General features: G+C 38.9%; 2 protein-coding genes across 3 annotated transcripts; both read right to left on the bottom strand.

Annotated features, from left to right (window-relative positions):
• Positions 1-285: 285 nt before the first annotated feature.
• Positions 286-2,504, bottom strand: LOC110506657 (60S acidic ribosomal protein P2). 2 transcript variants are annotated; one of them, XM_021586446.2, is made up of 5 exons: positions 2,287-2,425; positions 1,466-1,589; positions 1,267-1,315; positions 958-1,053; positions 286-410 (listed from the first exon to the last, which is right to left on the bottom strand). In XM_021586446.2, exons 2-5 carry the CDS (start codon positions 1,586-1,588, stop codon positions 334-336), a joined length of 345 nt encoding a protein of 114 aa, XP_021442121.1. In that variant the 5' UTR covers position 1,589; positions 2,287-2,425; the 3' UTR covers positions 286-333. The 2 variants fall into 2 exon arrangements, with proteins under 2 accessions (XP_021442121.1, XP_021442120.1); XM_021586445.2 differs by having other exon boundaries at positions 290-410; positions 2,357-2,504.
• A 4,434-nt stretch (positions 2,505-6,938) lies between these two features.
• Positions 6,939-12,166, bottom strand: LOC110506656 (protein lin-7 homolog C). Its single transcript, XM_021586444.2, has 5 exons — positions 12,013-12,166; positions 10,636-10,754; positions 10,055-10,126; positions 9,768-9,977; positions 6,939-7,342 (listed from the first exon to the last, which is right to left on the bottom strand). Exons 1-5 carry the CDS (start codon positions 12,047-12,049, stop codon positions 7,175-7,177), a joined length of 606 nt encoding a protein of 201 aa, XP_021442119.1. The 5' UTR covers positions 12,050-12,166; the 3' UTR covers positions 6,939-7,174.
• Between the last annotated feature and the right edge of the window lie 1,449 nt (positions 12,167-13,615).

Raw genomic sequence — 13,615 nt, 5'->3', positions numbered from 1 at the left:
ATATCAGATATATCTATCTGATATGAAAGACAAGGTCCTTTTGCTTCCAAAACACTGCCGCAAGTGATGTGTGGTTATGTTCAAACTGAGCATCCAGGGCTCTTAACAAAATTCCCCAGTACAGAAGACGCAGTCATCCAATGACTTGTGTAATGTAATGGAACAGTCATGATCAAGGGCTATGCAGCACCCAAATGCTTCAGCGACTGACTGTGTCCAGACGAAAATGTTTTAAAAGTTAACTTTCATTAAGCAAAATACCCAATGCAGAAAATACAAGGAACATTTAGCCTGTTCCTTAATTACAAAGTTTATTTCAGATTTTTAACAAGTTTAGTCGAACAGGCCGAATCCCATGTCGTCATCAGATCCCTCTTCAGACTCCTCCTTCTCTTCCTTCTTCTCCTCAGCTGTAAAGAGATCACAGTAATCAATTAACAATACCATCTTCACCAAATACATTGTCTGAAAACAGAGATATTCAAAGCTAGTTATAGTGAAAGTAATATAATAAACAGTTTACCAAAATACATGTTCATAAACAAAATAAACTACCCTTTATGAACTAGTAATGCGCTGATCAGCCATTTATTAATCTGAAACTGACCTGCTGTTTTTAAAACGGTCCCATTCTACCAGCCTTGATGTATAAAAATAATGATCCCCGCCAATTAGAAAATCCATGCATTTAGCAATGAAACTGTTTTAATGCTGTTTGCATTGAGACAGTTCTGGTCATTACTATAACATTTCCAATGTATTTAGTAAAGGCAAATAAGCTTTAGCTTGCCTGACCAAGTGCCCAATAGATATTGAGCTGACCCACACATCAATATGTATAACTTAACACCCCATTAGAAGGCTTTGAGCCCGGTTTGGTATGAAAAATTATAGACATCCAAAAGGTCAACTTGACAAGGATCTCGAACACTCATGTGGGGTCTGATGTATGCTCACCTGCAGTGGGGGCAGCTGCCCCAGCAGCAGCGGCTCCACCTGAGCTGGCCACTGCCACAGCACCACCTGCTGGCATACTGGCCAGTTTACCATAGCCTGTGAGAAAAATTACAGTTAACTGATTTAATTACAACTATATTGCTGTATATACCAATAACTAATAACACTAATACAGTGGCAGATAAGCCTTGCTAGAGTTTCAAAGCAAATGTCTAGCAGATTAAACCACCAGTGTGCTTAGTCCAGAATGGATTAAGATGTGTTCTCTTCAGTGACTTTAGATTATGCATTGACAGTTCTGCAACTCACCTTGGGCAATCACCTCTTCCACATTTTTGCCACCGAGTTCAGTGACGACCTGAAGGGGGAAAAAAAAGGGGTCATAAATTAGTGGTCCATAGAAATTGCAAGCATGTTTTCTGTTTGAGCTCAACTTTCAGAACACACACGTTGTGCGTTTATTTTACTCAACACTGAGATAAGGTCAAACATGTGATATTAAGCATACCTTCTCCATGCGTGTTTTGTCAGCCTCAATGCCAACACTTTCCAGGATCTTCTTGATGTCCGCAGACTGTGGACTGGCATTACCACCAAGGGCAGAGAGCAGGTATGCAGCAACGTAACGCATTCTGCAATACAGGTCATGATGCAGTTATACATCATATAACAACAAAAAACAAGGCATAAAAAAAAATCCAATACAGTTAAGTTACTTTAGACAAATACTAAACATGCGTCTCAAAGGGAACGTCGCAGTATAATCCTATAACCTGCAGAAACAATTATAACAATTGTCCATGTCATACCCACAGATCATCAAGTAGCTAGGCCTATACATGCCTACTTTGCATTTGTTTCAAGAGTGACATTTATACACCTTCTCCAGAATCTAAGTGAGAAAAAAACACTTTGGTTGCGCATCTTAACCAAACACTAGGACTCATTGCCTTACTCAAAACATCTGATAGATTAGTTAACTAGGTAACGTTGGCTAGATAACTGAGGTTAGCAAATTAGCTAGCTAGCTTGCTAGCGCACTGTCCACAAAGTTCCAGTTAGTGAGGTTGTCACTGATAACTTATTTATTCAATCAGAATATGAAGATGTGGCATTGAAAAACTCCCTAGTGAATAATGTTACCAATCACTTAGATAGCTACAGTTTTGGGCCTTGTTTCTTTGAGGAAATAGTGAGAGCGAGTACACATGGTGACATGTCATGGATGTTAGGTAGCAAGCTAACTGGCTAGCATGCTCCTCTCCAATACATTATTTACTGTCCAATTTTAGGTTAGGGGTAAGACAAATATTTGAAAGGAATGCCTACGTTATGGTTCCGTGTTGGACCTATTTTCACTGGGTGTGTATATCCTAAATTGCCTTTAAAAGACACTCACTTGACACGGAAAAGACAGAGATGCGTGTTCACGACGAGATTTGCACAGGCGGAAAGGAAGTTCCAAGGCAGGGGGGAAACGGAAAACGCGTGATGGGCGGGGAAATCGAATGAATTTTGATTGGAGGAGAAAATTCCAACAGGGTGGACTTGATTTGCAAGGCGAAGTGAGGAGATGGTCCGGAGGCCGAGCGGCGTCAACCCAATGAAAATTGTCAGAAAAAAAACATTTAGGGAAACTGGAATCACTACATGGTGATAATGATACGCCGCATGTAAGTGACTGGGCCACTGTTCAGTCCAGCAAAGTGCCATTGACTCTCAGTGGTCAATAACGGGACAGATGGAGCTGGGACTGTGCTGTGACCTTAGAACAGACACCTAATTTGGACTACATTAGTACCAACATAGTGCCATACTCTATGAAACGGCACAGAGCCCTTACTATAGTACCATTCTTGCCTTTGGCAATATGACATAATATGGCATCATCAAAATTTGGTATCAAACAAAAAACGTGGGCCTCCTAAACAAAAAGGATGTTAAAACTACAATTGTTAAAGGAAATACACAATAAAAGTGATGGTAATAGTAAATTGAGAATAACAATAAGCAAATGAAAACATTTTTCATGGTATAATTTATTTTGTGCAGTTTTTGGATCTAAATAATTTTGATCTAAATAATTCTATACATCCACATCAACATAACACAATACAAATGGACAGAATAAACTGAGAGCAGCACATTTTGTAAGTAGACCTAACAGTCTAAAACAAGCAAACATTAAACATGATATCAAATAGTTCTCATAAAAGTTTCAAGTTTGGTCTTGGTACTCAAAACAAGAATATAACAGTCAGAAAAGGAATACAAATGATTTCAGGATTTTTTCTCTGTCACGAAAATCCCTTGTAAAAAATAAAAATATCAAAAGAAAACACTTAGAAAAATATTGTATTGACCCTTCCAAAATATAAGAGGGTAGAAACCTGAGGGGTGTTTCACAAAGCTCTAGGAATTGGCAAGGTAACTGTCCTGAACATTCCGTTGAAACCATTAATGTCAGTCACAAGGACAACATTTCAGTAATCATACTGAGGGGCAAGCCGACATGTAACCAACTTGCTATGGTGTGCCAAATCTGTTAAGCCTTTGTTTATTTTACACATCTGTTTAAAAGTATGAATAGAACATAGAATATTTTCTTTATGAAGTGAAGAAAACTTGTGAATGAAATACAAAATGTTTCATGATTTAGATGAATACCTTTTATTCAATTCAGCAAAAATCTATTTTATCAATATAACTGGAATTATACAGTACATTCACGAGTGACCATAAAATTAAAATACAAACTATACTATTCAGGTGAAAAATAACATATCTGGAATTGAAATCAGTGATGCCAAATTAAGTTAACATCTTAAAGGGATAGTTCACCCAAATGGGACATGTACCTAATTTTATAGGTCAACAAGTAATCATTCAAACCTGTAAGTCAGCAACCAAAAATATGGCTTTGTTAACTCAACCACAGCTTAGCAACAGCATAGCAACGTTATTGGTCTTTATTTTGAACTGTGGGTGTCACATACCAGTAGATAACATGCATTTTTGATGAATGCCATTCAATAAAGGGTTTACCCGCATTGAAAGATAGCAGGTAGCACCCTATTTCAAACAACCATGCTGGTGGTAGTGCAATTGTCTTTTTCTCGTTTATGCTTTTTGGAAACGTCAGTTTGTGTTGGACAACAATGGCATTTGTGTCGTCGCTGCGACAAGTTGGCTGACCTACTGTAAACCCACTGTGAATGAGTTGGCCACACTGTTGATGTGTGAATAGAGCAAAATAACTCAAAGAAATGAGAGGAAAAAAATGGCTATGGGAATGCAGCTTTCTTGGGGAATCTCAAAATCCACTGACCCTGTTCATGAAATACCTCTGTGGTTTCGAAAGGTTCTGACTTATTTGCTCTTTTTAAATATTTAAAATGTCAGGTTTGCCTCAGGTCTCAAAATTGTATACTGTCCCCCCTTACTGTCATAAGGGGAAACGGTTATCTGAATTTTAATAGACAGATTCTGTGCTTAGTAAGCCTTCTCCCTGCCCACTGAAAACCTACACATTTGAAGGCTCTAAATGATTCATGGGATGCAAAAGCTAGAAGTTGCTGAATATTTTATGAGACAGCAAAATCTTTTTTTAAAGCTTGTAAGACAGTAAAAACATCAGCACAAGGTTAAAAATAAATTCAGAGAATGTATTATTTAATTCCTTAACAATTTTAGATTAGAATACTAAACACAGATCTACCAAAACGTTCACACGTGTTATTTTCAGGACGGAAAAAAACTAAAAAAAGAGACCATGGTGAAACATAACGTCTCCATTTAGCCTTCATATACTGGTAAACACAACATTTCTATATAAATTTACACACAATTCCTTCGAGAATATATATATTCTATACCTCTTATATCCCAAATGTATTCTATTACTACCAGTTATTTTCACTCTCAAAAATAGCAGGTGTGAAGTTTGCATTCCTGCAAATGCTTAGTAAACTGGCATTGAAGTGTTAAATCATCTGAGCTTAGTTTTATACCCAAATGAAAATGAGGGTAATTTGAATGACAGTATGACAGTACAAGTTTAAATACATTTGTATTGCCCTGAGGCACATTATAAAGGCTGTACTAAAATAAATAAATACCATCTCTTCAATCAATGAACCTCTGTTGTGGGTCTCATAGGTCCTCAAAAGGCATCCAATATGTCAGCCCAAAATGTAATGCACATGTAAAGCGTGAATGACCAACTACTTGTAGAAATATGATAAATCTAGTGTTTTCCTTGAGTCGTGGTGTCAGAAGTCACAGGGGTAGGGTGTAGAAAAGGTAGAAATATAATATATAGTGGGGCAAAAAAGTATTTTGTCAGCCACCAATTGCGCATGTTCTCCCACTTAAAAAGATGAGAGGCCTGTAATTTTCATCATAAGTACACTTCAACTATGACAGACAAAATGAGAAAAAAAAATATCCAGAAAATCACATTGTAGGATTTTTAATGAATTTATTTGCAAATTATGGTGGAAAATAAGTATTTGGTCACCTACAAACAAGCAAGATTTCTGGCTCTCACAGACCTGTAACAACTTCTTTAAGAGGCTCCTCTGTCCTCCACTCGTTACCTGTATTAATGGCACCTGTTTGAACTTGTTATCAGTATAAATGACACCTGTCCACAACCTCAAACAGTCACACTCCAAACTCCACTATGGCCAAGACCAAAGAGCTGTCAAAGGACACCAGAAACAAAATTGTAGACCTGCACCAGGCTGGGAAGACTGAATCTGCAATAGGTAAGCAGCTTGGTTTGAAGAAATCAACTGTGGGAGCAATTATTAGGAAATGGAAGACATACAAGACCACTGATAATCTCCCTCGATCTGGGGCTCCATGCAAGATCTCACCCCGTGGGGTCAAAATGATCACAAGAACGGTGAGCAAAAATCCCAGAACCACACGGGGGGACCTAGTGAATGACCTGCAGAGAGCTGGGACCAAAGAAACAAAGCCTACCATCAGTAACACACTACGCCGCCAGGGACTCAAATCCTGCAGTGCCAGACGTGTCCCCCTGCTTAAGCCAGTACATGTCCAGGCCCGTCTGAAGTTTGCTAGAGAGCATTTGGATGATCCAGAAGAAGATTGGGAGAAACCAAAATATAACTTTTTGGTAAAAACTCAACTCGTCGTGTTTGGAGGACAAAGAATGCTGAGTTGCATCCAAAGAACACCATACCTACTGTTTATTTTTTATTTTATTTTACTAGGCAAGTCAGTTAAGAACAAATTCTTATTTTCAATGACGGCCTAGGAACAGTGGGTTAACAGGGGCAGAACGACAGATTTGTACCTTGTCAGCTCGGGGGTTTGAACTTGCAACTTTCCAGTTACTAGTCCAACACTCTAACCACTAGGCTACCCTGCCGCCACAGTGAAGCATGGGGGTGGAAACATCATGCTTTGGGGCTGTTTTTCTGCAAAGGGACCAGGACGACTGATCCGTGTAAAGGAAAGAATGAATGGGGCCATGTATCGTGAGATTTTGAGTGAAAACCTCCTTCCATCAGCAAGGGCATTGAAGATGAAACGTGGCTGGGTCTTTCAGCATGACAATGATCCAAAACACACTGCCCGGGCAACGAAGGAGTGGCTTCGTAAGAAGCATTTCAAGGTCCTGGAGTGGCCTAGCCAGTCTCCAGATCTCAACCCCATAGAAAATCTTTGGAGGGAGTTCAAAGTCCGTGTTGCCCAGCAATATCCCCAAAACATCACTGCTCTAGAGGAGATCTGCGTGGAGGAATGGGCCAAAATACCAGCAACAGTGTGTGAAAACCTTGTGAAGACTTACAGAAAACGTTTGAGCTCTGTCATTGCCAACAAAGGGTATATAACAAAGTATTGAGATAAACTTTTGTTATTGACCAAATACTTATTTTCCACCATAATTTGCAAATAAATTCATAAAAAATCCTACAATGTGATTTTCTGGAATTATTTTTCTAATTTTGTCTGTCATAGTTGAAGTGTACCTATGATGAAAATGACAGGCCTCTCTCATCTTTTTAAGTGGGAGAACTTGCACAATTGGTGGCTGACTAAATACTTTTTTGCCCCACTGTATGTGGATCCAAACTAAAAACTTAGTGTGCTAAGTTTTAGAAGAAGGTTAAAATTGTGACTGGGACAGATGGCTGGAAGAGGGTGAAAGATGAGGGAATTGTGTGCCAGTGATGAAAAAACACTATTGGGGATAGCTGTTCTGTTGCCGGCGCTTTGCAGACCTCATCTTCTCAAAGCGGGACTCCATTTCCTCAAGGACTTTAGGAGTGTACCTGACCACCAGCTTCACAGTGCCCTGGGCAGCTTTGAGAAGCTCCACAGCTTTCTCATGGTGCTCCCCCTCCACACTCTGGAAAGAAAGAGATAAAAGGAGGATTAATTTAAATAACAAACAAAATTAGGTGACTGAATATGATAAATGTATATTGATAGTAGCCGTGTCCGAAATCTGGCTTGCCTGCTATTTAATTAAACTGCATACTGTGTACTAATCATAATACATACAGTTGAAGTCCAAAGTTTACATACACCTTAGCCAAATACATTTAAACTCAGGTTTTTCACAATTCCTGACATTTAATCCTAGAAAAAATTCCCTGTCTTAGGTCACTTAGGATCACCACTTTATTTTAAGAATGTGAAATGTCAGAATAATAGCAGATAGAAGGATTTATTTCAGCTTTTATTTCTTTCATCACATCCCCAGGGCTCAGAAGTTAACATATACTCAATTAGTATTTGGTAGTGTTGCCTTTCAATTGTTTAACTTGGGTCAAACGTTTTGGGTAGCCTTCCACAAGCTTCCCACAATAAATTGGGTGAATTTTGCCCCATTCCATCTTGACAGAGCTGGTAACTGAGTCAGGTTTGTAGGCCTCCTTGCTCGCACACACTTTTTCAGTTCTGCCCACACATTTTCTGTAGGATTGAGGTCAGGGCTTTGTGATGGACACTCCAATGCCTTGACTTTGTTGTCCTTAAGCCATTTTGCCACAACTTTGGAAGGATGCTTGGGTACATTGTCCATTTGGAAGACCCATTTGCTTGAACTTTCTGACTGATGTCTTGAGATGTTGCTTCAATATATCCACATAATTTTCCTCCTCATAATGCCATCTATTTTGTGAAGCACACCAGTCACTCCTGCAGCAAAGCACCCCCACAACATGATGCTGCCACCACCGTGCTTCACGGTTGGGATGGGGCTCTTCGGCTTGCAAGCATCCCCCTTTTTCCTCCAAACGTAACAATTGTCATTATGGCCAAACAGTTCTATTTTTGTTTCATCAGACCAGAGGACATTTCTCCAAAAAGTACGATATTTGTCCCCATGTGCAGTTGCAAACCGTAGTCTGGCTTTTTTATGGCAGTTTAGGAGCAGTGGCTTCTTCCTTGCTGAGCGTCCTTTCAGGTTATAGGACTCGTTTTACTGTGGATATAGATAATTTTGTACAGCATCTCCACAAGGTCCTTTGCTGTTGTTCTGGGATTGATTTGCACCAAAGTAAGCTCATCTCTAGGAGGCAGAACGGGTCTCCTTCCTGAGCGGTATGATGGCTGCGTGTTCCCATGGTGTTTATACTTGCATACTAGTGTTTGTACAGATGAACGTGGTACGTTCAGGCATTTGGAAATTGCTCCCAAGGATGAACCAGACTTGTGGAGGTCTACAATTTTTTTTTATGAGGTCTTGGCTGATTTGATTTTCCCATGAGGTTAAGCAAAGAGGCAATGAGTTTAAAGGTAGGCCTTGAAATACATCCACATGTAAACCTCCAATTGACTCAAATGATGTCAATTAGCCTATCAGAAGCTTCTAAAGCCATGACATAATTTTCTGGAACTGTCCAAGCTGTTTAAAGGCACAGTCAACTTACTGTATGTAAACTTCTGACCCACTGGAATTGTGATACAGTGAATTATAAGTTAAATAATCTGTCTGTAAACAATTGTTGGAAAAATGACTTGTGTCATGCACAAAGTAGATGTCTTAACAGACTTGCCAAAACTATAGTTTGTTAACAAAAAAATTGTGGAGTGGTTGAAAAAACGAGTTTTAATGACTCCAACCTAAGTGTATGTAAACTTCTGACTTCAACTGTATTCTGGTCCTGGAACCATTGCTTAAAGGAATAATCCACTCAAAAGTATACATTTTTTTCATTAGTCTACTGTTGATAGAGTCCCAAAATGTGTTGCATGTCAGCAATCAAGTTTTCAAGATATAGAACTTTTCAAAAAGCAAGTTGTTGCCACATCATCATGTTGATGCGTAAAACCACTAAACAAGGGACACTTTTTTGTTGTCTGTTTAACTAAACCAGTGTTTTATCATAATGAGAGCATATGCTCTCGTTATGAGAATTGAGGGGGTGTACAAATAATGTCCTAACCGACTTGCCAACTGTACTATTTATAACGTTGTGTTTAGTAAAAACGAATGCAGTAAGCAAAATATAACAGCATACTAGGCTCATCCTACAATGGGCAATTGTGTCGATTCCCTACATTAATTTATTTTGGTACAGCTTGTCCCCTCAGCTGTTGTCAGACACACGTGGGCCTCGAAATACAATTCTCTTCCTCAAGTGCAGCAAATACTACTAAACAAAAAGCCAAAATGAGTATGACATCCTGGAATTTTTAAAGCATACTCAATTTTCGAAATTGCACATTCTACAAAACTTTATTTTTCGCCTTCCCAAAATGCCTACTATTTAGAACGCAAGTATGGGTATATGGACACAGCCAGAGACTGCATAAACAACACGTACCACCCCATTGACAGAAAGAAGCTGGTCGCCTCTCTTGAGGCCCCCGTGGCGGTCGGCGATTCCACCAGGAATGATGCGTGAGATGTAAATAGGAGAGTTCTGTTCCTTCCCTCCCATTATATTGAAGCCAAGTCCTTCCTCTGTCTTAGGCAGCTCCACCACGCGAGGGTGTGAGTGCCCCTCACTGGCCGCAAACGCTGCAACAGTGGCCTACAAGACAAGAGAGGTTGTTAACCCAGAGTTGCCTACAGAGTTGTTTAATATTGGTTGTTGTTGTTTTGACATACCTTGGCTGTGGCATTTGCCCTGACTTCTGGGCTACTGTTAATGTCCACTGTCTCATACACATGTTCATACACCTACAGAGTTGTTAAGAAAAGGCAGAAAGAAGGTTAGTCGAATGCAAACTGCAAAGCTGAATTACTTCCGTCAAAAGGTCTGACATGTTAAAAATTGAGATCCTGGTAGTTCTTGCTGTCCAGGGTTCCAAGCTATTAATTAATCCTCAAACTGGATAGCTAATTTCGTAATCACAACACTATACACTGACATTGAAGGAATGACAAATCTTATATCTGAAATCAAATAACTAGTCTATAGGCAGCAATCAAACAATTCATGTTTTATAGGCCTGTCTGTATCAGCCTCATCTCACATAAGTACACAAATCCGAGTCTGGAGGTCTAGAGTACTGCTGATTATTTTTTTTCCACTCACCTGGTGCCCCAGGTCTGAATCAGTCACAATTATTGGAGGGGGAGAATGAAAATCAGCAGTACTTCTGGCCTTGAGGTCCAGATTTGGCCACATAATTTGAGTTGAACTTTGAAGGGTGTGATGGGCATTTAATGGCATTGTCACAGCTCACCTCTCGCACAGCATTACAGAACTCGCTCTGCAAGACCCTTTGCAGTGCCTGCAGTTTCTGTGGAGGCACTTCCCCTGTCCTCTGGAGCTTGTCAAGCAATTCAATGGCTCGAGAAATGTCTGTGAGTAGAAAACATGGAGACCACCCACCGTCAGAGATCTTACCAATAATTGACATCGATTTAAAGACTTTGGTTTGGGAAATAATTGCTTGAGGCAGAGGATCTAACACTCCAGCACAAGAGTAATGGAGTCTGTTGGTTTTTGATTTTGTAGATTGATTAAGTAAATCTGTCCATGCACAGGGTATTATGATGCAGGCATAGCTGATCATTACCAAATCTTCATCACAATGCTTGTAAACACATGGTAGAATTCAATGGACAGGGACTTGTATCATCAGGACTGCAAGTAACATAGTCTGGGCTTTCGGGCGCAACATTTTCAAACTAACCTAGCTAGCTACTGAGCTACAGCTAGCTACATTCTGGACGCTGAACTTTTGTTTGGGTGCAACTGCTAACATTACTAGGAAGCTACAAAGTACCCATTTGTCGCACTTGAGTAAAAGTAAAGATACCTTAATAGAAAACAACTCAAGTAAAAGTCACCCAGTAAAATACTACATGAGTAAAAGTATATTTGTTTTGGTATTTGGTTTTAAATATACTTAAGTATCAAAAGTAAACCTATTAATAATTTCAAATTCCTTACATTATGCAAACCACACGGCACCATTTTTTAAATGTATGGATAGCCAGGAGAACAATACAACACTCAGACATTAATTTACAAACAAAGCATTTGTGTTTAGTGAGTGTGCCAGATCAGAGGCAGTAGGGATGACCAGGGTATGTTCTCTTGATAAGTGTGTGAATTGAACCATTTTCCTGTCAAAATGTAACCAGTACTTTTGGGTGTCAGGGAAAATGTATGGAGTAAAAAGTACATTGTTTTCTTTAGATAGGTAGTGAAGTAAAAGTTGGCAAAAATATAAATAGTAAAGTACAGATACCCCCAAAAACGATTTAAGTAGGACCTTAAAGTATTTGTTCATAAGTACTTACCTCCACTGCAAACTACCAGCCTTAGAGGATAGCTATCTAAAATCAGCTAACGTTAGCTGGCTACAACATTAGCAACTCAGCCCATCTGTCTTTCTTAAAACTAAAGCGATCATATTGGAATAATCTATTTTTCTTTCGACTTTTGAAAGATGATTGTACTTTGGGCTAGTTATTTCAAAATTAAATGGCTAACTAAATTAAATTCCAGATTAGCTACCGTTATCTAGCTAGCCATCTGTTTGGCTCGTGTGTATTTTCATAATTTTAACCATTATTATTGATCAAGCGATCTGTGTTGTTTGACGTTTTACCTCTTTCCAGTCGAACAGGTTCCCCCAAAGACGCCATAATAACCCAAATCCGGCACTGTTCGGGAGAAATTATCAGGCTAGCAAAATATCCACTCGGCGATAAACAGATTTGAGCTGTATTGACGGGGATTGTTGTTGCGTCAAGGACACGCAATCGGCGCAATTTAGTTATATCTATTTTAGAAAATGTGGTATCCTAAATGTATAACCTGCAATATTTACAGTTTTTCAATGGTTATCTAAATTATAGATTTTAACGTATAGTTATTAAAATGTCTTATCTGATCATTATTCATAACCCAAAATGAATTGTTTGTAAATGTCTTTGTAAACCTACAATGTTGATTCAATTAGTTTAAGCCATAATTTTGATCTCTGTCAGTGCTTGCATAATGTATGCATTTCTATTGATTAATTTCCACTTCTCACAGCAATAAGGAATTTTCTTTCTGAGAGCTGAAACACTACATAGGCTCATTACTGTGTATTAAACTGTTACCTTATCATAACGGCGAAACTGAGGACATAGACTATTGACCCATTTTTTATGTTTTTGTTGTGATAGGAGACTTGTAAACACATTATGTAGGCCTATACTTTGGAAGGATACCTCAAATGATGTTTAGAAAAGTGATTTTTCTATCATAAAATGCAATTTTCTGAGTACTATAGATACATATGCAATAATTTAAGTGCTATTTGTGTGTGCAAATCGTACGGAATATACCTTGAATGCACTTTTATTGTTATCTCTTATTATCACAATTAGGCATGTTTTGGTATCCTTTGTGAGAGAATGTTGTCCATCCATTTCTAGGCATGGGACACCTACCTGTGTCGATGGGACAGGGTTGAGATGGCCCATCCAAGGAATTCACAAGTCAAGGATGCTGTCTTCAGGATTGAAAACTTTTGAATGTACTCATCATCAAGCTCTCAGAGGTCATCAAGGATCAGCTTGTAGCCTAGGATATACGACGTGGACTTATGGGCCTACTATATGTTCTGATTCTTTGTGTTGTTGGTTGAGTATATATTGAGGCTTTTATAACCAAGCTAATGCTGGTGAAATTAAAATCTATCTGGTCTATTTGTTTGTCTGTCTGTCTGCTATAGGAGGATGGGCTCATTGTAATAGGCCTAGTACTCATTGCTTTGTATTAAACTGTGTTACCTTATCATAACGGCAAAACTGAGGACATAGACTATTGACCCATTTTGGACCCATAATGGTATAAATGGAACATAGTCAAACATGCGGTTTCCATATGTTTTGATACAATTCCATTTATTCCATTCCAGCCATTACAATGAGCCTGTCCTCCTCTAGCTCTTCCCACCAGCCTCCTCTAGTCTGCATGCATGCAGGCAGACAGGCAGGTACGTAGGTAGGTAGGTATACATGTAGGAAGGTAGGTATTTATGTATCTGTCTGGCCGTCCATCTGTCCATGTTTTCATCTAATGTTTATGCAGTGTAACTAGAAATGTAGGGTTCAAACTTTATTGACATTGGTTTTGTTTTTCAGTTGCCTATAGTCATTTTTATTTCTTCAAATATTTCAATTTAATATTGCAAACAACTTCACAACATACAAAATGAA

Source organism: Oncorhynchus mykiss, chromosome 26 (assembly GCF_013265735.2).
Source record: "Oncorhynchus mykiss isolate Arlee chromosome 26, USDA_OmykA_1.1, whole genome shotgun sequence".
NCBI lineage: Eukaryota > Metazoa > Chordata > Actinopteri > Salmoniformes > Salmonidae > Oncorhynchus > Oncorhynchus mykiss.
The sequence above is the reverse complement of the archived record's forward strand: the minus strand, read 5'-3'. Positions and strand labels throughout refer to the sequence as shown.

Excerpts from the sequence above, each read along its gene's own strand:
- LOC110506656 (XM_021586444.2), bottom strand. The coding sequence starts at position 12,049 with ATGGCGTCTTTGGGGGAACCTGTTCGACTGGAAAGAG. Across the intron at positions 10,755-12,012 it reads ACCTGTTCGACTGGAAAGAG|ACATTTCTCGAGCCATTGAA; the intron begins GTAAAACGTCAA and ends TTCTACTCACAG. Across the intron at positions 10,127-10,635 it reads TCTGTAATGCTGTGCGAGAG|GTGTATGAACATGTGTATGA; the intron begins GTGAGCTGTGAC and ends ACAACTCTGTAG.
- LOC110506657 (XM_021586445.2), bottom strand. The coding sequence starts at position 1,588 with ATGCGTTACGTTGCTGCATACCTGCTCTCTGCCCTTGGTGGTAATGCC. Across the intron at positions 1,316-1,465 it reads ACAAAACACGCATGGAGAAG|GTCGTCACTGAACTCGGTGG; the intron begins GTATGCTTAATA and ends TTCCCCCTTCAG. Across the intron at positions 1,054-1,266 it reads GGAAGAGGTGATTGCCCAAG|GCTATGGTAAACTGGCCAGT; the intron begins GTGAGTTGCAGA and ends TTTTTCTCACAG.